The sequence below is a fragment of the Cariama cristata genome, unplaced genomic scaffold, assembly GCF_000690535.1.
Source record: "Cariama cristata isolate BGI_N322 unplaced genomic scaffold, ASM69053v1 scaffold17047, whole genome shotgun sequence".
Lineage (NCBI taxonomy): Eukaryota > Metazoa > Chordata > Aves > Cariamiformes > Cariamidae > Cariama > Cariama cristata.
Window position 1 is genome coordinate 97,828 of NW_009628907.1, and position 24,054 is coordinate 121,881.

Genomic DNA, 24,054 nt, shown 5'->3' on the forward strand with positions numbered 1-24,054 from the left:
CTGGCAAGGAGAGCAGGGCCCAAGGAAAAAAAAAAAACACTTAAAAATTATATATTTAAAAAAAAAAAATCAATGTACTCGCAGCCTTGAGCTGTGAAGCTGCCTACTAAGTGAACAGCTCGTACAATTTAACTCCCTTCTTCCTGTGTTGCGGTGCACTTAATTTGGGGTTCTTTGATCCACCTATTCAGAGCTGTGAAGTGAGCAGAATTTAATCAGGCTCTGACATGGGATGGTTGATTTTAATACCAGCCTCCAAAAGAGAGCTGTCAATCAAGGATGAGCTTTAATACCTTCAACTTGCAGCTCCTTTAAACTTCTGCTGCAGTTGAGTGGTGCTTGGTCAGCTGTGGAGGAGCCGGGCACCTACAAAAGGGTCTGGGGGCTCCCTGGGCACGCTCGGGGGGGTCCCTAGGGGCTCCTCCCTGCCCTCTGTAAAGGGGCGGCATGAAACGTCTAATCAAGTTGGCATTTCCTAGGCACATGAGAGGAGAGATTTCCTCTTTGAATAAGGAGAGGCTTTCATAAGTGCGCATCCCAAAAGGCCTGCTGAGCTTTTGTGAGCCAGCAGGCAAGGCAGGTTTGTAGTCACTTGGATTAAACCTTTCCTTATTGTAGCTGGAACGGGAACAGTGAGGACAAGGGTTACTTTCTGTACCTAATTTTGAGTTATTTTAGCTGGGGATGTTAGATAAAATAGTCAATGACTGGCAGGATGATAGAATATGGTTTAATTTCAGATTTACTATCTGCCAACACATGCCATTCAATCAGATAAACACAGGATTTCAGCTGTCATCACAATATCTTATGCATACTTAAAAATAGAGCACTTTTTCTCACACCAAGAAGAAATTGAACAGGTTTATATATAGGATGCATACAGTCAGGAGGCTAGAAATTTTGAAATAGTCTGCCGTTTCTAGAGAGATTCCCTATCTTTAAATTAAGGAATTATATTAGAAGTAGTAGAAATTCTCAGGATTGCAGAAGTTTTATCATTGTCAACTGCATGGAATAAATAAAAGTAAAGGGAACACCTTGAGAAGTTGAACTCTATGAAATGAGGGAAATGTCCGTAGTATTTATATCAGAGAATATGAGACTATAGAGAGAGCAAGATAACTCAGAATTTCTCTGTCTGGGAATATCATTCCTCCTCTGGTTTATAAGTTTCCATCCTTGCTCTTTTGTCTGTCCTGGTTCACATGTCAGGCCTATCGCTAATGCTTGAATATCTGCTCCGCTCGGGAGGCGGAGATAGAAGATGACAATGTAGCATCACACTGGAACTATCCTAAACCAATTTTCATGATAAATATAATTTAAGCATGCACTGTCTAAAGCTTCCCTCCTGTAAACACACAACTTTACTTTGGTGGAAACTCTCATATAGGTAAAATGTGGCACCTTTTGCTACCGGTGCTTACGTTATAAATTTGTTGAGTACACAGATGAGTATGGCTTTTTGGCTTGAGCACTTAACTGGTATTTGGGTTCTTTATTATATCCCTTATGAAGAGTAGCTTCATATTTTTATGGTCTAGCCTGGCTTGTTTATGAGGGATGCACAGAGCAGCTTGTTTTTGTGGACATCGTACCAGCAGACGGCAGCAGGCAGTTTTTGTGCTCACAAATCTGCCGATAACACTTCCCCGGCAAGTCAACGTCCGCCCAAGCTCTGCCCTGTTGCTTCCTCTCCTGCTCACAAGCCTCTTTCTTCCTTAACACCCACGTAACCTGTACCTTCAGTCTTGTATTTCCTACCTAGTTTGCTCTTTCAGGTTTTGTAGTCACCTTTGATTCAGGGACGTCCTTGTTAGCAACTACTAGCATTTTCCAGCATAACCGATTATTGCCTGCTCTCGTTCCCTTCGGTATTCTACCAGGCTGCTCCAAAATGAGCTCTGAAGTGATGTCCCGAGCTGCTCAGCATAATGGTATCTTTGGAGCCAAGACTTGTACTTTGCTTCGAAGAGCGGCTCTAGCAAAAGGACAGCATTTCCTACTGAAGATAAGGGAAAGAAGGTGTTTTTTTGAGAGCGTTCTGTCCGCCTGTTTCCCTGCAGGGGGGAGAGGCTGGTGCTTTTTCTAGCATGTGCAAAGGCACTCTTGGGGAGCTCTGCTACGACAGATCGGCGTATTGCCCATGGAGACACGAGGACAGCATAATGGCAGCCAAGATGCTGCATTTCCTATTGCTCAGGCTTCATCCCTTTCTGGTTAAGCTCTCATGCACTTCAGAGAAAAACTTGATTACCGGGTTGTAGGTCCCTCAGCTCAGCCATGGGAGGGTCTTTTCGACTTCCACGGCTCCCTCCTGGAGCTGGGTTTTGGCTGCAGAGGCAATTTGTGCTGGGCTCTGCCAACAGATAAAACAAAGAAACAGCGAGGCTAGAGTGAAGTCCAGTGTGGGTGTTTTTCAGCCTTAATTTTTTTATTTTGTTTGGCTTTTTTTTGTTCTCTCTTAGAAAAGCTTTTCACAAACAATGACCTCCCAAACAATTTATTTGAAATCGTTGGTGGGTGGCGCATACATTATGGGCTGTGGTTTCATTGATATGCTCAGCCTCACTAAGTAGATGACATATTAAATGTTTTATTTACCCCGTGAGCTACCTGTCATCTAATCAGCTTTTGGTTTTGCTGCATTCTGCTTGTATTATAGCAAGAGTAAGTGGTTTCATGTAAATTAAAACCGCATGAAACCTTTTAAAGCCATTTTAAAATACTAAATGGTTTTGCAAATAGGTTTGTCGGACAAGGATTGGAAAAAGAGCTCTTTGCTTACCCATTTACTCTTTTGTATGCTTATTAGAAGCCCCCCATGTGACTCTTTCATCAAACATTGCATCCCAGTACTCATCTAGAATGCCAAAAGTCATTTATACTGTGCTCAAGAGTGGTTTGCATAAACAGGAGGCAGTTAACAAAGAATACAGTTGTGAGCTGCGATTCCAAATGTTATTTTATAAATTATAACACAGATGCACAATAAAGTCAAAACACGCATCCCTGTGATGTTTTCTTGCTTGCCTGGAGCATAAAAGCGTGTTGGCTTAGAAGTTTCTTTGCTTTTATTAACTATTATTGCCAATGTTTACGATTGCGATCGTTTCACTGTGAGTAATTTTGTTTCTTACAGGTGGATCGTATCATCTTCTGCGTCTTTTTGGAGGTTGACTACAAAATTTTCAAGAAGAAAATGGGCGAGTTTTTCCCTCTGGGTAGGTATAGTAATTGAGTGCCATCTGACTCTCAAAAATGATTCAGCAAAAAGACAACACTTGGCATCCTTTCTACTTTCCCTGCCTAAGCCAAATATTAAAATGTGAACTTTCTTTAAAGATCAGCTGCACATAGCAGCTCTGATCTTGGACAAATGCAGACATTTAAAATTTGTGAACCAGTAAAAATGCTTGTGATACTGCTTTTGCAGAATCAAGGCTTGCTTTGGTATGCTTGGTACGGCTAGTTTCTTCGTTCTCTGCTGTATCCGCATCTCCTCCGGAAACCTGGTGCATGGCGCTGGCTCTCTTGCCTCTGAGAAGGAAATGATGTGCACTAATGTATATACCTCCTAGTGTATATTGCTTTTCCATGCACTTTGTACATGCTTTGCTCTTTCATTAATGATGCCGGTAGGGTTTCTCTGGGTCTGAAAAGATACCGCAGGGGTTAGAGCCCAACTGTGTGTCTGAATGAGAACTTTAAACTTGAGCTGTCCCTGTGCAAGAATGAATGGGAGAAAGATGGCTCTCGCCGGAGCACTTGGGAAATGTTAGCCATTCATCTTACGTTTCATACAGGAGGTTACTTTCTAGAATTTAAGAAAACCTGGTGGATAGTAAATTTGCTAATCCTCCTCCCCCCCCTTATGCCTGTGATTTATTTTTATCATATATCATTAGAAATCTGTGTTCAGTTTTTTATCAACCCTAACCTTCTCCCATTTTATTTTGTTTTGTGTGACATCAGTCCTACTATATGGACAAGATCCAGATTTTAGTATTTTGTTTTATCACCATTTCGGAAGTGGCAGTTGCTTAAACACTCGCCTGTCTGTCTGGTGGAAAGGGCCTTTGAGTAATAGGAAGCAGAGCTTTGGTGTGTTGTGAGTCTCCATTAATTCTACAGGACCGTGTTGTCACAGTAGCTACAGTGGTTTTCTCCTTTCGCTTTGGCTGGTAGTATAGAAATTGTGATGTTTCTGTCTCATCTCACTAGAACAAAGCTTTTTGTAGATGACACTGTAGTCTCCAGTTTGCAATGATTGGCAGCTGAAACTTAAAGACCTATTGAATTATTCAGGTAGCATAGAATGGTGTCTAACCACCTAATAATATTTTTGTCTGGAGCACATTCACCATGCATTTCAAAGACTGCATTCATGTCTAATCCATTCATTGTGTGATTTTATTTTTTTTTTTGGCAGTGTACCCCAACACATAGGACGAAGTGGCAGCACCCTGCCTACTGTTGCTGGCTCTGTCCCTGCCCTTCAGATTAAGCGAGAGTAGACTACAGTGTCAATTTGTCAACAAATTAGAGTATTAATACTCACCTTCATCATTAAGGTCTTTGAAATCATGGATTAAAGCCTAGTATTGTTGTTATAAATGTAAAACCCACTTGGGTTTGAAAGCCTGAGAGACAAGAAGATGCTTCAGAGCTGAAGCATGGAAAACCCAAAGGGGAAAAGAGAGGAAGTTGGGAGATTTATTTCTTTTTGGGAGGTTTCAAAACCTGACATCGTTGAACTCCTGTCTCCAGAGAACCTGTGTGGGTGGGTGTCATGTTATATAAAGACTTATAATTGCATTCCACCACATTATGTGGATGATCAGTTGTACCGCAGTTTTAAAAGCATGTTTATTCTCACGCATGGAAAATTTTTACAGTTTTTTTTCTTAAACTAAAACTGGGAGTTTGATATGTGACCATAGAGATGGTCGTGATGGGGACCCTCTAAGGTGCAGCAAAACCCGTGGTTTGCAGATATGTGACTATGCAAAAGGTTGATCAAGTGCTTATGCAGACAGCTGTCCAGAGAAAGATGTTTTAGTTCTCAGCAGCCACAGTTTGGTGTAGATTGTTAAAAGATCTTACGGCTCATTTTCATAGGCTTCCCACTGCAATTTTCTCGTAACTAATGATTCTGAATAGCAGTTTTAATATGCCTTATTGATGCTGGTTTCCAGAAGGACCTGAGCACCTACTGGCTGGTGAGCTGGAGCTTTAAAAGGAACTAGTTTAGTTTTAGATAAAGTTTTATCCCTGAATGAGTGAAGAGTTTCCTGTGATTAGGTCAGTAGTCAGTCATTCTGGAGATCTGATTTCAGTGTCTTGCATCACCACGAACGTTTGGTATGGCCTTAATAGGAGTCACTTGGAGTGCACTAACGATTTATATACAGTATCAGGCTTTCTTTGCCATCTTGAATTGATACTTTTCTGCAGGGTAACACCACTTCGACAGATGTCAGCTGAAGTCAGCCCCATCCTAATTTGGCTATAGCCTACTAGTGAGAAAATCAGCTGAAGGTCTGAATGGTGATGACCAGATGACCATCATATCTGCTTTTTTTTCTGGTCTCTTCTGAATTCCCATCTGCATTTAGCATAGCAGACTCTGATGAGTTATCAGCAGATTCTCCTACTGCAGGGATATTCCATTTCTCTGCAGGACTGGTTTCTTGCACAGAGGACTCAGTCAACATGGCTCTGTGTCAAGGAATTGGCAACTGTCTCTGCCTTTGGCAATAATTTCCTGGTATTTAGACTGTGGAAGGAATTGCCAAAACTCTGATGTTTTCGTTTTGGTTTTAAGTGAATCTATTAATGTAATGAAATGAAATTCTTTAAGGATAGGCTTACCCTAAATTTAAATTGATAGGACACTATGTGAACACTCACAGGAGAGAATAATACTGAGATATTGCTTTAAGCTTAGAGGAAAAAACATCAAGATGTTTTTAAAGTGTGTCTCGTATTCAGAAACATTATGAAATATATCTGCTTTAATAGATGTGGACACAAATGCTCAGAAAGAAGAATATATTCATGGAGTTATATACATAAATAGTTATTACTTTAAACTTGGTGCATTAATAAATCCAAAAAGACATCCAAGTGCTTGAGCTAGTCAAGTGATAATGAAATGAAGCTAGAGTTACACCTCAGTGCATTAGAGTAAGTGGAATATAGATATAGGGAAATTGTTCCATTAGTTGAACATATCATTAGGCCTATTTTGCAAGTGGTATGCCAAAGAAATTAGTTGAGTAATAGTACTGATATTAAGACAACTGCCAACAGCCTTGTCATTTGCAAACTTTAAATATATAGGGGAAATAGGCAGACTTCTAAGTAATTTCGTGTCTTAGGAGCGTAGCAAAGCTGTTCAGTAACAGAGCAGTCGTCGCAGCCTCAGCATTTCTGATTTAAATCTCGGTACTCAGTAGCCTGTACAGAACCTGAGCCAAAGCCAGCATGCTCCAAGGGGGAGCACCACTTAATCGTTAACTCAGATTTAGGATCTCATCCTAGTGGTTGTCCAGAAAAGCACTGGTTTAGAAAGTAAAGGGTCCTGGTGCATGCATAATTTTCTGTTGAATCTCTGGGGTTTTGCTGAGAAGTTTTTATATGTGGTGGTAGAAAAAGAGCAAGGGTGGAAGACTCTTGGTAGAACAGCCAACCTTGTGTGCTTCAGGTGGATCACTGTTTTAACATGTTAGGTGCAACAAACAGTGATGGTTTTTTTCTTTTTACCAGTTGAGTCCCGTCTCCTAGTGGAATGAGATAGCCCAGCCATTCTCCCTTCAGCTGTGTTGGGAAATTCTCTCTGCTTAATCTGAGAGAATGTCTTGCTACACATCTTTCTGGCAAATAAAACATCCTTGCCTGCAGTTCTGGCTCAGATGTGTAGTTCTTACATCGCTGGATTCATTGCTACTAGTATTACAAGTGAGCTTTCTGGGAAAGGAGCTGATAGTTATACCATTTTTTTCTCTTGGAATTCATTGTTTCTTCTAACAAAATTCTACATGGAGCCTAGATTACTAGGCATTACTTTTATTGCTAAATATATATATTTAGAAGGCTGACCAGGAAATGGTGTAAAAACAGTCCCCCCTTAAATGCTAGATTTACCAACATTTACCTTACAGTGATACGTACTTCTGGGATGCTATTCGCAGGAGTAAAATTAAGAGTATTTGTACACAGTTGCCAGCTGGAGGCAAAGATACCTTTTTTTTTTTCTTCCTGTATACTGTGTATACCTAGCTACTTAATATGTCAGATAGATAATCTTGTAAGGACCTTTGGCAAATGCTTATTTTTCATGGTGGCTGTTGTGTATTATGAAAGATTTATCTTAAATTGTAATGCTTAAAGTATTTCTAAATCTACCAGTTATTATCAGTGGACTGGAGAGGGGAATCATTTTTTCTGAAAGTATTCTTTAGACAAAAATAATGTTATAAAGGGTATGTACTGTGAAGCTGCAGCATTCAAGGTTATATTACATTCTTACTACTTTAAACAGAGTAACAAAATTACTTCACTAAAGCATTGCTAAAATTGTTAGAGAGAGGACAGGTTTGCACTTTTATTAGACCAGTTGATAGATGGAAGATGCAAGCTTTTAGACTCCACGTCCTTTCAGAGCTAATGAAAGGATGCTGAGCCCAAGAGCTTGTTCATTTTTTTTGAGCTGTATCAGTTGGTGTTAGGAAAAAGAGAGAGAAATTGCTTCATCTTGAAAAAACTTCCTCTCCCTCTATTCCAGGTTATGACATTTAATGCATTTTCTGCTTTTATCCTGGTTGATAAAAACACTGTCCCCCCCTACCTAAAGCATATGGATAAGAGCTACTGTTTTATATTAATCCTTCTGTTACTTCAGGAGGATGCATAGCATCCTAGTTGTGCATAAATGTGCAAATATATTACAATTGCAGAGGAAATTCATTGTTAAGAGATCTACCAGGCTTGGAATCAAATTGGAAACTGTCTAAATGGCTGAATGAAGGGCTTTGTATTAAAAAGGCAGATCCCTGCACTAATACGTGAGTGAACTCTTAAGCAGAAATTGTAATTTCTGTACTGGTATTGAGAAGCATCACCCTCTCTGCTTAATGTGGCAAATTTTACTGGGGCTGAAACGGTCCTCAGTGTGAGCAAAGGAATCAGAAGTTAGCCCTCAGTAAGTAATCCTGTATCAAATGGGTGATTCGTTTGATAAATTTAGCCTCTGTATTTGCATTTGCAGTGCTCATGAGCCGATTCGTTTCCTTAATTCATCATCTGAATGTATTCCACAAGATATTTTTCATGGGCTTTATTTTACAATGTGGATAGGTGCCAAGCGGTTTACTGGAAGTACCTGATATCCTTTATCTGAGATTTCACCTGGGTAGTGATTTGCCCAGTAAGTCACGAGACTCTGGTTTTTCTGACTGGTTCAGGCAGGCATGCAAAGGCTTGGAGCCCCCCAGAAACAGACGTTAGGGAGTAAGGTTTGGGGGAGTTTGAAATCCCTTTGGCCTTCTCCTCCCGATCAGTGAGGGCCATCCTGAAGGTTTTGGTTGCGGCTCCTTTTCCCATCTCGGTGCAGATTTTTCAGGTTGTCATGTTCACAGCTGATAACCACCTGTGTTTTCACAGGTTTAAACTAGAGGCAGTCAGACTGTCATCTCCCTTTCTTCACCGCTTTCCCTCACAAAGCTTTCAAGGCGCTGTGGATGGGCTGGGTCCTTGCTAATGACAGGGAGCCTAAATTTGCATCCAGACACGTGCTGTGGGTACATGAACATGTCTGGGGCTGAGCAGAACCTGAGACGGAGCCGGAGGGACCGACCACAGCAGCAGCAGGTTGGGACATGGTGTCACAGTCATTGGCCTGTGCCCTGGTTGTAGGCAGCATCACCTGCACCCCTGGCCTGTTTGCTGGAAGGAGCAAAATGAGTCTTGCTTCCCTGACCCCACAGTTCTGATGGAGCTGCAATCCCTGCCGTTGTATTGGGACACTCAGGGGACTCTGGTTTCTCTGATCTGTGAAAGTTTGGACTTGTCACTTGGAGATTCTGCTTGGCTTTTCAGATGGTGAATGTGCAATGAGATGGTGAATGACCATGCGTCCCTTTCCTTTCCAGGGCTATGTATCGAGCCGTTGAGAGCGTACCAGGGTACCACTCAGTATTTATACATTCACAGCCATCTGGCCTGCTCTGGACTCCATGCCAGCATTTAATATTCCCCCCAGATTGGAAAACTCGGGGGGGAGTCTTGTGATCAGGCAGAGATGAGTGAGGATTTTTTGGTGGGTGGAAGGCAGCGGTGGTTTTGGAGCAGCTGTGACACACTGACAATTTCACGTGGGTGCAAAATGCTCTCTGCACCGCTTTGGGCTGTCTTTATGTTGGAGGATGTCATCTTCGGATGGCTTCTGCAAGACCCCTCGCTGAAGGACTTAATTCAAAACAGCTGGGGAGAAGCACAGCCCCGCTGTTTCCCATGATGGTTTCCCTGTCTATCAGTAGCGGAGGCTTCAAAGGAAGCACTACCCATCTGGGGGAGCTGGAGGAGCCTGTGCACCAGAATAGGATGCTGGCTTTGCTCTAGTTCTCTCTCACAGCACCTCCAGATCTTGATAAAGTACACTCCAACGTAAATAGGATGCTGTAAAAATTGTTCTCAATCCAAATGTTTAGTATAGCCATAACGCTTAAAATATCTCTCCGTTTCAAAATGTGTCTGAAGCAACTTACCTCATAAAATTTCAAGCTAACTGAAAGATAAAGGTATTCATAAATCTGTGAAACAAAATTTTTCTATGGCTTTTTGTCTTCATTTGCCATGGCAATGACTGTGCCAGTCCTGCCGCTCATTGGGGTTGTCTGTCTTGGCCCCTTTTGCCGGTGTCTCAAAGTAGTGCAGAAGGATGGACCAGAAGCAGCTCAGGAGCGGTGCGTGGGAGGCAGAGTCTGTAATTGATGGCTCAGATACTGTTTTCAGCGTATTAAGAGATATGCAGACCAAGACAGCATTCCTAGCACCTTCCAACATGGTAGTCGGTTTCCAGTACCTAATAAAAAGTTAATGGGCAGTTTCCTGCTTTAGTTTGAATCATAATAAAATTTCCTGGTACGATCCCTTCTGAATTACTTCCTGGCTGACTGCTGACAGAGTGTTGCTGTGTGTTGCAGGTATTGGTCACCTCAACATTTGGGCTTGAATCCTCTGGTTGTACATGGTTTGACAGAGGCTTGTGATGTTGTCTGCTATATGGTCTGGAGAATTGTTTGCCTCCTCATTCCTGATAGCAGCAAAGGCACTGCTTGGAGCAGGGTATGGACAGACAATGGGACCATAACCTACTAAAGCGGTGTTGTCAGGAGCTTTTTGCTTCGCTAAGTGGAGCCTCCTCTTCTTTGCTGTAGTAGCATCTTGTAGATGTTTTCCTTGTCTCCTTTTGCCAGACTGACGATGGAGCCTGCAGTCAATCCAGAAGTCAGGGGAAATGGCTGTTTCTATGTATTTGTCCACTCACTCCAAATCCCTGAACTCTCCAGTTCCTGGGAGACACCTGGATAAGGGCTGCATTGAAACAGCAAAGTGACAGGCAATGAGGATGCCCTTGAAGGCACGGGGGTCTTGCAGATGCAAGGACCAGGCTACTGCATGTGTTAACAGTGTGGGAGAGCACAGGAAAGATGATGAGTGCGGTAATTAGAAAAGCAAATATGGAGCAATTATTTACCATCTCTTGTAACACAAGAAGTGCAAGGTGTCCTAGGAAATGATGAATCGGGATGAAAACAAGCAAAAGGAAGTAGTTTTTCACCCAACACGTAGTTAGGGTGTAAGAATGCTTGCTATGAGGTGCTGCGGAGCCTGTAGGTCTTAAATATAATTAAAAAGAGGATTAGCTCAACCAACAGAGGACTGGTCCAACAGTGGTTATTAATCACCACGGTCTATATGTATCCTCAGGCTCAGGGAGAAACTCATAGGGGAGGGAAATGTATTGCTGTTCTGTTCTGTACTCAGTCCTTCACACACGGATGCCTGGCACCAGAAGGTGAACAAGCAGAAGCTTTTTCTGTATAATACCTTCTGTGAATACATCTTTGATCAGGGATCTTTTCTTCCTACTGTGTCGCATATCGTGGCATCCCATGTAAAGCATTCCAAATGCATTTTATGTCGTGCTTAGAAATAACCTGTCCTCTCTGGTCACTGACACTGAGTCACTTCATGTGCTCGAGTGCTTCCAGTTGCAAAGGATGCAGTTAAGTTTGTGTTTGTCTCATTTGATTGCCTCTGCCTTAGGTTACTGATGAGATTTTGTTAGAAGCTCGTATTTAGAAATGTGTCGCCACATGCAAAACATACCGTTTTGTGTGCGGCTACTACATTAGCATACGTGTGGGTGAGAAATGCACTTTAGCACTTGTGTAAACAAAACTCAGTTGTTTTCAGTATTTTAGGGCAGGGAGGAAATAAGGAAGTTTTGCAATAGGTTCTTTTTTAAAAACTGATGTATATTTTCCCAAGGAGTGCCTCATTCTTTTTGTGTAAGGTAGAAACATCTGGGAGATAGAAATCCATATCTGATCCTGGCTGTGATCACCGTTTCCTGCACCGGAACAATGTTGTCCAGTTCACTCACAGTGGGAACGGCAGCTACCGCCTAGCTTTCATATGCAGCTGAGGCTCGTACGGGTATATGTATTTTACAGCAGATCAAGTGATATGGTACATAAAAGAAGCCATCTATATGGTGACAAAAAAAAAAACAGTGCCTAACTTCTTAGGAGGTTGGTACTAGGGATTTCTATTTGATATGGCTTCAAAAGCTACACACACATTTTACATTCAGTGAGACTCCGGTGTTGCGGGACTGGTGTATCTAAGCAACACACGAAGAAAAACTGCACCGGTGCTACAGTAAGGGCAGGATGTGCAGAGTGTATCAGTGGAATTTTCTTTATAATCAGACTAAAAAATTTGATTAAACTTGCCTAGTGTCAGGTGGAATTTTATATAGTGCCTATTGCTCTGTGTGCAGGATTGCATGATTAAAGGATACAAGTGTTCAGAACCGAAAGAAGTCCTATTTCTTCTCTTCCAAAACAGAGGAAAATGCTTTTTTGTAAAGGATCTTTTTTTTTTTTTAACTTTTTCTTTTTTTCTTTTTCTTCTCATGAGCACTGAGGATGAGGGAAAGCTTTATGGAAAATACAATTTTTTTACAAGTAGACGTGAAAAGAGTCAGGCCTGGGTTTAGTTGATCTCATCTGGCAGAGATTTCCAAATCTGCTTTCCCTGAAAGAGAACGTTCCCTTTTTCTGTGCTATTGGTCAGTCTGTTGTATTCTCCCAGTGGAGAACTGAGTTGGAGGAATCAAAATAACCAAAAGAGCTTGTGAACTCCTAGGTTATTGCAAGCCTCATATATATATTTGGGCTTCATCAAACCCTAGGGCATTCTTGTATGGTTTGCTATGCTACAAAAACATTGACTCCTTTAGGCTGAGATGGACATAGAGGCTGTATGCTCTTGTGAAGGTCCTGTTGGGTAGCAGCAGTGGTGTGTAAGCAATCAAAAAGAAGTGATTTTGCAATTACTAAGGACTGAAAATAGACTTGAGACACATGATTATAAAGCTCCCTAAGGATATTAAGATGATCATGTAGACAGGTGGGTGAAGCTTTGGGACAAAGTTCTGGATAGACAAATGTGGTCGAGAGAAATATGGAGAGTGAGAACCCACTTGGTATTTTCAGCTGCTGGAAACGTGATATTATGATGGTTTAGACAGTTTGCATCAGGCGGGTGCCCTGGCCCACCCTGCTGCCCACTCTGGGATTGGACACAAGAAGCTTTTCGTTTTAGCAAGCAGAGACTGCCCCAAGATGGGATCCGTTTTCCTCAGTGTTGTGAGACTGTTGTGCCGTACATCCTCTGTTATTCTAGTGGAAACTGTGCAGGCAGATCCTGGAATACCTGCTAGGCAAATGCTTGACAGCAGGAACTTCTTCAGCTGGACCCCTATTTTTGTATAGCAAATAAGCTCAACAGATGGCTGCAGCTGTCAGTGCTGAAAAGTTTTATGTTGTTTTTTTTTGTTGTTGTTGTTGTTTTGGCCGGTTTTGAGGCGTCAGCAGTATAATCACCAAGTTGTCACTTCAACCTCTTCTACAGCTCTGCCCATCTCATGGCTCTGTTTGCCAGTGCGTGTGTATACAGGCTGCAGAGGGGAGCTTGGTCCGGTCCCGCGGTGCCCTCCCAGTCCCTCCCCTGGTTATGGTCGCTACGTGGAGCCACACTTGTGGCGAGGAGCAGACTGAGACACGTGGGTTGGCTGGAAGTAAGGAATCGTCTGGAAATCAGCAGTAGAAAGTGCTGAGAAAAGGAACAAATCCTGAAGGATGATGGAGGCAGCTGAGGAGAGGTTAGAGGAAGGCAGGGAGGAGCTGGCAGCACGCGGTGCTGTTGGGGGAGCAGCAGCCCGGGGTGCAGGCTCTGAATGCAGATGAAGCAGCAGCCTCCTGCAGCGTGGAGCTGGCTCTCATGTAAGAGCTCTTCAATGCGTTCACGGTTAAAAATAAAAGGTGTTTGTACGGCGTTGACTGTCCGCATGCTAACATGAAGAAGAATGCAAATAGAAGCATGAGCAACAAGGAGGAGGCGGTTTAATGGCTTTGGGGATTAGCAGCGGTATTTAGAGCCTTTCACCTCTCTGTTCCTAACATAAATCTTAACACAGATTGATGGTTTTAGCCATCTGGCTTGTGTTTGCTTGTATGCGACAACTAGTGAGACAGAGAAAGAACCTGACCAGCAAGGCAAAAGAAAAAAAAAAGTGTATGACAGAAGAAGGCATCCTCTTCTCCCGTGTCAGTAAGAGCAGGTATGGTGCAATCATTCTGTTTCACAGAGCTCAGCAGGTAACAAGGGAGAGGGGAATGAAAGAGTAACAGGCATCACTTGGTACATGACTCTACCAGGGAGCCTGTGACTTATACAAATGTCTATGCTCTGAGCAGCTTGCTCCCAAATGCAAAGCTCTGTGATCTTTAGAGATATAGTTACTCTAGATAGCATGAGAGTTAGAGAGTGAGTTTCAACCATAGGTTGACTCTCAACTGTAAATTATTTTATACTTGACTGGGAACTGTTCTCCCATTCATCACCTATCTAATACCTTCATTTTATATCGTATAGCGCAATTTATAAGCTGGAAAATTTTGCGCTTTCAACCATATGACACATTTGGGATTAGATGGCTTCCTTGGATCCTAACCCTTCTAAATACTGATGCAAGTTTTCTGGGGGTGGGCTTGACCCTTGCAGGGAGTCACTGTCAGTTTTCCTTTCACTCCAGGCTGCAAGGTCTGTCGTTCCTTTTCCAGCAAGGTCATCTTGGTAGAACTTCCCAGAATCTAGGGCTTTAATGGGGAAGCCATGTGGAAGGTCGCTGTTGTGCTTCTCCAGCCAAAAGAGTAACCAAGAAGTGGGTACATGCATGCACACACTGTAGCGTGTTTTTCTAGTCAATTATTTTTCAGCAGCTGTTGAGTAAGGGCAAGAGTTACAGAGCACCTCACCTCTGGTCTTTCAAAGGGGGGAGTTTGGGCAAGAAATATTGATGATATGTCTTTAAGGTATCAAAGATTCACTCTTGGGTTGTTCTGTCGTTTTACTCAATTTTACTTTGGGATTGAGTGACTCTGTGTATTTCAAACTAAAGCAAACCTCTAGAAGGCTTCATCTAGATGGGATAAAAAAAAAAATCTGTAGGGAACATTTAAAAAAAAAAAAAAAAAACCAAAACAAAAACACCGAAGAAAACCCAAACCCAAAACCTAAGTATTACAGATCTAATTTATAGCAATCTTGGCATGGATTTTGCTTTATATTAGGCATGTAGACCTTCAGTAAAAAATATTTTTACTTCTTCAGAACCAGTACCCAAGAAACTGCCTGTAATATCATTCTACTGGGGGGAAAGCAGAATGAAGTTTGGATATAGATTTCTAAAACACTGGGTTTTATCTCAAATCATTGGTTTTGGCATAGAGCTCTGTCAACTAAACATGGCATTTATCACTTCCACCAGCCACACCAAGGTCAGTGAAAGAGACTGCTTTGTATTTAACATGGAAGCACTTCCGCCAGATGCATTAATAGCGTGAGAATAAGAATTATAGACACATGAAGTGGCTGGGGAGTGCTGTGTGCCAAAGTGAAACTCAGATTCAGATCTAGATTGGGGTAGAATTTTCAAAGGCACCACAATGACCTAGAGATCATGTCACCAAGCACTTAGAAGCCCAACTCTCATTTTCAGAAATGACATTAAGGACTTTACTGCCTTTCAGTGAGATTTAGGTTCCTTTTCCCAGAAAAAACAGCCTTTAATTCACAATTAGTTCACAAAAGCAGTCCTTGCCTCTTCATAATTATATTGCAAAATGACTCCACTACTTTTTAATAACATCAGATTTCTTGTCTGTGTCCATTATCACCAGCTTAGAAGCTATTCTGTTGCTTTGGGAATTTTGTATTCCAAGTCACTTACAGAACTATAATTAAGAACTTCCGCAGAAGACCAGGTGATATATGTATGTTAAGATATTATATTCTGCTGATTTAGTGTCAAGTCTTAGATTAATTTGAAATTTTATCATGCTGGTTTCACTGTAGATGCTTCCATGGAAAGAACATGTTATTGGAAGCTGAATATTTAATAATCTCTGTGTTAACCAAATGTTTTCTGAGTGGTTTGTTGAAATATGTCAGGACTCTAGTTGAAAGTCCTGGCTCTGTTGAAGTCAGTGGCAGAATTCCCATCGGCTTTAACAGGATTTTTCATTTTCTTATCTCAAAAATTACTTGTCAAAGCTCCTTAAAGTTTCTGTGAACAAATTTATATTTGTACAGTAGGGCTCCATGTGCCGTTTTGATCTCCAAAACAATTGTTTGCAGAATAAGGAGAAAGGAAGTAAAATGTGCAGTGACTTGTTTTAGTCCTGATCCTTTGGGCTGGACCAAAGCGTACTCAGGAGGAACATAACCTGCTGTTGTTTAGTGGCTTCTGAAAGTCCTACCCTACAGATCATGCCTGAGTGGGAGGAGAAGGATGGATACAAATCCATCTACTGTAGATCCACAGGCAGTCGTGAAAATTCTCACGCTCGTGATTTTAATGCTTATGGCAAACATAATTCCCAGTAGAGACCTCTATTATTAACCAATTGTTCTATTCTCATGCTACTTAAAATAAAGTTTCAGGCTCCAAATCTTGATGAAAGCAGAGCTTAATCCTCATAGTGTGTGTCACAGCATTTGGATCTCAGCGGAGTTTATAGTGTAAAGATCCGACCCTCTAAATTTGGACCTAAATGCTACTGTTAGTTTCCATTACCATTGATCGTAATACTGCAAAATTCCTTTGGGTTCAAGTGGTGATCATAATATGCACATGTGCAAGTTTGAAAGATGTTAAGCTTTAGACAGAAATAGTAGGCTTGCTACAGAATTTGCACATACCCTTTTAAATGGCTTTGGGTATGAATGGAGTCTATATGAATTGGGAACATAGTTGACACAAAATTCTGTGGTTGATGAGCTCTCCATTAGATGATTAAGGCTCTGGAACATTGAATTACCTAGATGTTAACTAAGGCTAATAATTTTTTTTCCTCATCAAAACGACTTGTGATAAGAAATTTCTCTGTTACCGAAATGCAACTTTTTACAAAAGGAATCTGCTTTCTTCATATATCATCTTAACAACTACAAGTGTTCAATTCTTGGCTAGCCCAAGTTTGGTCTTTAAACCAAAGTCCAGTCTAGCAAATTTATATTAACTTCTTTATGTGGTATGATTTCTGGACAGCTAGTTCTCTTCTTAACATAGGCAGCTGTTCCCGGGAAACAAAGCAAACTGAAACTTGACAAGTAAACCAAAAACTCTACTAGAAAAGAGAATGCAACTTCAGTTTGTACAAGTCATAATTTGCAGAATTCTGTAAATTATGTGGAATTTTATTCCCTGTCTTTATTCCCTGCATTTCCTGTATCTGGTAGTAATAGTCTAGTATGAAACTCTTCTTTTCCCATCCACCTCCAGGTCTCACTGCAAAATGTTAAATGGAAGGAGGCAAACTAAGATATGGGCAATTTGAAACATAGAATATTTCATTTTAAATGTATCCTGGTGTTCATAGTAATAATTTTCTTTCAATTCTTTTGACAGATGATGCTAATGAAGAAGGGACTGAGCTGAGTGAAAAGACAGGTGAGTAAACAATATTTTATGCTAAAATATGTCACTTCTCCAAAGCACCATCCAAACTGAAAGAATTCTTGAAACTAATTACCTTGGTTGTGATAAGCAGTGCCAATCATTTATTGCCAATATTACGACAGTCATCTCTGGTTTTTAACATAGCATAGGGTAAACCATCTCTGATAATAAATAGTACACGGTAAGAATGGCTGAGACTACCTTTTTAATGTCATCATCTGTTATGAGCCTCTGGGTGATACTCAATTGCTTTTTATTAATAACTAGTTTGAACATGAATGGGAAATAATTAAAATTCTGCAGTCTTTTTATCTGTAAAAAGGTGTGAATACAGCAATTCTTGAGTCATTTGCAATTCTGATTAGTGGCCGTGATTTGTTTGCAATGAAAATGGTAGCAAAACTCTCCTGCAAACTCTTAAATACATTGAACTTGATTGGACAATATTTCAGAGGACTTTTTTCCTGGCCCTCCTAGTTTACTGTTTAAAACAAATGTCAACGTTTAGGGTTTGTGGATGTGGGTAGACTTGAGATGGAAATGATGGATAGGTATAAAGGAAAGAAAGGGCTGAGGAACAGGAAAAGGAGAGGAGAGAGGATTTAGATATCTAGCATGAGGACAAAGCTTCCAGTCAGAAGACTTCTGCTAGTTTTTTGTAGATAGCTTCACTCACTTCATCTTCTTGATCAGGCTTTTGTAGCAGGCTTCCACCAGAGCACCCTGTGGTACTTTCCCTGCTGACCTTCACTTAGAGGTTCTCGGTGGACTCCTGTCCTGTCCTGTCCTGTAGGAGACTTCTGGGCAGTGAAGGACCTCCTTTCCGCACAGCGTAGCTCCCCCTACTCTTCTTCTCTGCTTCTCCTTCCTAACCAGCTAGTACCCATCCATGACTACACCAGGCATGTGCACTATCCCCCAGGTCTTGGTGACCCTGATCCCATTACAGCCCAGTGACTGTGCAGGAACTTCCAGTTCTTTTCTTTATGAAAAGATACAGGATCAGAAAGGAGAACCACATGGAGCAAGGCAGAGATATACCAGCCAGAAAACAGAGGTAAAAGCTTTTTAAGCAGTATGTTGGCTGCTTAAATTGGCAAGATTGTCCTAAAGACAAATGGATTATGATGATTTATGCAACCAGTTAATTAGCTGAGAAATTAGAAATACTTGAAGAATGGTATATATGCAAAGATGTGAAAACATGGATATACACAGACAGATATGTGTTACACTGATGGATTAGCACATTCTTTTATGGCTGTTATGGCCTGTTGATTTTATTACATATAATTATAATTATTTTTTGGTGTCAGGATTACTGGATAGGAACTTTTAGAAATGCTAATACAGTTAGTGTGATTGATATAGTTGTACATACATACATAAAAGTAGAAAAATAAAGACCATCATTATACAACAAACATTTGCTAAAGATTATCCTAGAGTTGAATTTGCAGTATTCATCTAACATTTCCAATGCCATTTTTTGTGGTTATCATGGCATGTATACTTTTATAAGCCCAATTATTTTGCATTTTTTGTCTTGTTGTTTTTATGGAGATTATGCAAAGTACATTGATTTATTTTTTTTTTAAAAGCATTTTAAATTAGAATTAAAAGGAAGTATATTTCCACTTAATAGCCAGTCTCTTCTTTCTTGCCTTGTATCCTTCATGGCTTCATTAATTTAGGTGAAGCTGCATAGCTGCTCTGGGAAATTATCACTGAATTAAGTCATTTGAGGAAGATATTTCCCTACCTGTCTGTTTCTTTGTGCATATGAGATAGATGAGATCATAGCTTCCCTCACAGGCTTGCCTGTAGGGTGCTATGAGCTTCACCAGCACGTACTTGGTTATTTCTTTATCACTTGGAGGTATTTTGGGAATCAGTGCATTGGTTGTCAGCAATCAATACCTATATGGCTAAAGAGAAGTATCTTTTATATATCTGCTCCAGTAATGGGGCAGATCTGCAAAAGTTATGCCCTTTTGACCTATTTGTGTATGGACTTTTTAATGATTGTAGGATGCATTTGCGAGAACTATAAATACATAAGTTCTGCATTGAGGAGAGTTCTCATTTTTATACTCAGATTTTTATCAGTCTGAAGGATACCTGCTTTTTACTGTTCTAAGGGGAAAATAGCATAGCAACTTGTAGTCACCACTTCAAGATACTAATTGAATAATCATTCTTCATTCCACTTGACTTCATGGGTCATGACTCCAGCAGATGGAGTCAGCAGTTGGCACCAATATTGATGACCCTGGTTTTTTGAGCTGTCTGTATCCAATCTGCTTTGGCGGTATTTCTCCAATTCCTGTGCTTAAGGAAAAAAAAAAAAAAGGAAGAAAGAAATGCTGGATTCCTGGAGAGTACACGTTGCAGACTACACATGTGTGTAGGACCTTTGGTAGAGATTCAAATATTCTAAATTTCACCTAAATTCCTATGCCCCCAGTCTCCTGTTGGCTAGGTGTTTCTGAGGACCAATATCATACCATGAGAAAACACAGAGAAGTACAGGGACACAAATGAGACGTACCTGTACCAACTTCTGTTTGAAGAATGCAGTAGAATGAGGTGAAAGTTACAGAATTGGTCCTAATTTGCTGGCAAGAATTAGAGGAAAAAAAATTTGATCCTGGTCTGGTGTCAGCTGAAATCGGTGGGAATATGTCCATTGACTTCAGCACGCACCAGATTAGGCCTTTTGAACAGCTAGAGAATTAGCTGGGAGTAAGGAATAACAGATGACCAAATGTGTGTATTATTGAGTGATGGCTACATTATGTAAGTAATCTGTCTTCTGTTTCTACCACCCTGAAGTGCAAATATCTCATTACATGCAGAAAAGCCTTTCTTTCTATGATTTCTCTTCAAAATAAATAAGGGAATATCTTAATTACATCTGCCAGATAATCTCCATTAATACATTAATACTATAAAATCAACAAGCACAAATGATCATTTTAGTGAGTTAATCACATGATGTCACTGCATATATTGGATGTACTAGAATAACAAAAACATTTAAAAATAAAAAAACCCCTAGTCTTATTAAATATACACACTCAAGACCACTCTTTTAATGACATGTGACTCAGCATTTTAACCCATCAGTTTGTTATTCTGGATGCTGTATCTTGTAGCAGCTGCTGACTTAACAGCACCATTTAATTCAAAGTGCTTTGATGTTATCGCATGTCATATGGTTTGCTGTTAGAATGGCTTGAGTCAAAAGAGCAGATATAGTAATAGCGGGTACAGACCTGTGCAGTTCTCTATCTCAGCTTTCCTTTATGAATGATTTCCTACATAAGCAAAGAGAAGGACCAGATGACCTAACAGTCTTGTCTACCTTTAACTTCAGTGATTTAACACTGCAGAGTCATGATGCTTAATATTTTAAGCTCCATTAAGGGAAGATTATGCTAAACTTTAACTTCTGAAGGACTTTGCTTTTATACCCATAGATTCACATATCCATGCACGGAAGCGTGCAAAATAAGCCCTAATACTGCCATAATCGTGTGTGCAATTGCAGTGATTGCATGGGGAAATTATAAAAGCATGTGCTGTTATGAGAAGTGTGGTCCAGATTCCTACACAATAGTATCACATTATTATGCACTGACATAAGTTAATTCTCTTACCATTTAAGAAAAAGAACAAAGAAAAAAAAAAACCAAAACCCCAAAAAAGAGTTTCAGTTCTGAATCTGTATTCTCCCTCAACCTGTTCAGCTTCACTCTCCACCAGGTACCGAAACCTTTTGACCTCACCTGTATGAATGTTGCCACACTACTCTGTCATTTCCAATCTAATAGGTTTTTTGTAATAAATGCCCTGCTGGTTATCCTGTTTCTATCTTGAGCATCCTAATTAGCCATCTAGTCATTACTTCAGAAGCTACAGCCAGCGAGAATGGCAGGCCGAAGGATCTCGTTCACACTAACAAGGGAAGCCCTGTTATAATCAGTGCTGTATAAGTACAGAATTTCTTTGTAGGTTCCACTGTGTGCTCACTCTTATACTTGGATACTTTTTTTGGAGGGAGACTTTCCCTTTTTTTCCCTGAGGTGAAAATAGCAATCACTTGTAACCGGGGAGATTTGGAAGTTGTGAGGGATTTTAGGAATAGCTTACTTGGAGACAGACTGTGAGATTTAAGTGGCTTGTTGACCCTCTGAATTAGCCTATAAAGAAGAATCATTTCTCCCAGTGTTAAAGCACAGATGATCACGATTAGAAAAGCTTTTAATACGATCAGTTCAGACACCTGTCTAGGTGTACTGTTTTTAAACTGAAATTTGCAGGCACTGTTTCTGTAATATTTGGCTAACTGTTCTGAAAAACATGCATACTGTTGGAGAGCAGAAAGGGTTAAGAGTTGTATTTTGACCATAATAAAAAGACATTTTTTTGAAGCCTGCACAAACGCTTTTCTGTCTCTGGAATAAGGGAAATCTGCTAAAAAGCAGTGAAATTGTGATTGGAATCTTGTTCTCCTGGGATACTGCCTCTACATCCTTTTGTGAGCGTTTTAAGGTTCTTTATAGAGTGCAAGAAGATCGTTTCTTTTGAGATAGTAACAGTTCTGACTTCTCTGAATACAAGCCTCTTCCCTCTCCATCTCTGTGCTGTCAATTAAGATGTTGGTTATATTATCTAATGTATTCAGATACTCCTGAAAGACCTGGCTGGACATTTGCACTTAAACTTGATTGACATTTGACTTGTGGGACTGGAGGAAGCCTCACAGATTGCTTAGATGATAAAATTCATCACTAGAGGGGTGAGCGTTGATTGAAACACTCCTATTGATTCAGTCCCCTGACGTGAATCGTTGTCAACCAAAAAAGGGAACATAGCAGGTGGTTCAGAGTGGCATTAGAACCAAGGAAACCATACGTCGATATGGTCCACTGTAAATATTCAAGTTATTTTTTTAAAAGAATGGGAGAGTGTTGGCAGGAATCAGTCTTTAAAAGGCTGGTTATTTTCAGGATCTCTCTTTTGTATTGAAGTTCTTGTTGGACCCTATCACCACTGCTCCTGAGTAACCCCTTTAAAGGGTTGACAAAGCATGTCTTTATTTGGCAGTTTTTGCCTTTATTTTTCCCCACAGTATTTCTTGTGACTACTCCTACATTCTTACCACTGCAGAAATAAATTCATCTTAGCACTTGAAAACTCTTGTTTTCCTCAAAATGCTATTATTTGAATTTCAAATTCAGATCACCAAATGTGATGACATGACACATGACATGTCCCATGTCAAGAGCTGTTGGGAAATGTCTATTTCCCGATACCAAGCCAAACTTCTAACTAGCCAAACCAGTAACTACCTTTATTTACTGATCACTAAGGGCCCTTTGTGCTCTGAACTATATGGAATTCTATAATGAAACAGAAATTCCATTCTAGAATAAATTTTTAAGAACAATATTCAGTTTGCCTTTTTTGGGTAATGCTCATTTCTTAAAATTAGGTGAGAAAGAATTTAATTACTCACATAGAGATCTCCATTTTGGAATTTTTGTTGACATTTTGAGCTGTTGCTTCATGTAAATTCCAGCCAGCTTCCCAATCTGTGGCTCTTTTTTTGGACAGTAGTACAGTAAAATAACCAGCCAACGATTCCCTCCCTTTTTGTCTCTTGAACAAACACAACATTCCCCTTTACCCTGCAAGTTCCCTTTCCATATCCTCACTTGCTTCTTTCATACCTCCTGTTTGGAAACTTTCAGCATTTTGGTTCTAGATGTAGGTAGTTGTGGAAGGGTAGAGGATGAAAGGGTAGTATCTGCAGCTCTTAGCAGGGCCGAGTCTTTTAGGAGAACTGGGCATCTGATTGCTGAGAGCTGTTCAAAAATCCACCGACATACACAGTAGATGATTGTGTGGGATATGTATGACGGCAGAAGAGACGGGAGTTTTCGGTACGCATAAGCAGTTTATAATACATATGTAGATAACTTTTTTCCCAGTTGCTAATTAGCTAATCAGTTTGAGGTAATACCTTGGTTCTTATTTTCTCACTTCACAACAACAGGGGTAAATCAGGCAAGGTCATATGTCTTCCTAAATTTCCTGGTTACAAGCAGTCAAGGTTTCTTTCCAGCATGCACGAAAGTATGTTTTCTTTAGGTTTCTCCTTCACCCAAGCCCTCAGTTGGCCACGGGGAGTTGGGAGGTTTGACAGAAAGTCAAATGACAGAAAGTCATTTTCCTGTCACGGCTGAATAGATTCAGTAGGTGCAATGAATCGAATTTTAATTGTCTGCCATTCTCTGCTTTTGTGGTTAAGCAACAATGTTTGAAGAATGTTTTAATTAGTGAACCTGCTTTCATTAAATGTCTTAATTTACAAATACCTTTTATGATTAATTTCCAGCTTGGCCTCCCTTTTGTACTAAGAGGCTTTCTGTGCTACCAGTTTGTGCCGTGAGGTCTATCGTGGCAAGCAAACTGTAATTTCATCCTTTATGTTAAGATGACAGGATATTTTGAAAATGTTGTAGAAAAAGTTCATAACTTTTAAAGTTTAACCAACTGATATTAAACACTGTGAGCTTCAGTCCCTACAAGTAGGGGAGATCTTAAACTTAACTCGCCTCGGTTACTGTTCTTACTTAGGAGGTTGTCCTTCTCCTCCACCTTCTTGTTGCTTTCTGGCTAAAAGGTTGGAATGGATTTTTGCAACCAGAACATTCCTATCT

The 24,054-nt window shown here is 40.5% G+C and overlaps 1 protein-coding gene across 1 annotated transcript in view; it reads left to right on the forward strand.

Moving 5' to 3' along the window:
• Positions 1-3,145: 3,145 nt before the first annotated feature.
• The window catches only part of MACROD2 (MACRO domain containing 2), a gene marked incomplete at its 5' end in the record, with an annotated part of 83,763 nt that continues 62,854 nt past the window's right edge, over positions 3,146-24,054 (forward strand). The window contains 2 exons of the mRNA XM_009704984.1: positions 3,146-3,227; positions 17,273-17,314. Of these exons, the coding sequence (XP_009703286.1) occupies positions 3,146-3,227; positions 17,273-17,314 (124 nt within the window). The remainder of the gene's footprint in view (positions 3,228-17,272; positions 17,315-24,054) is intronic.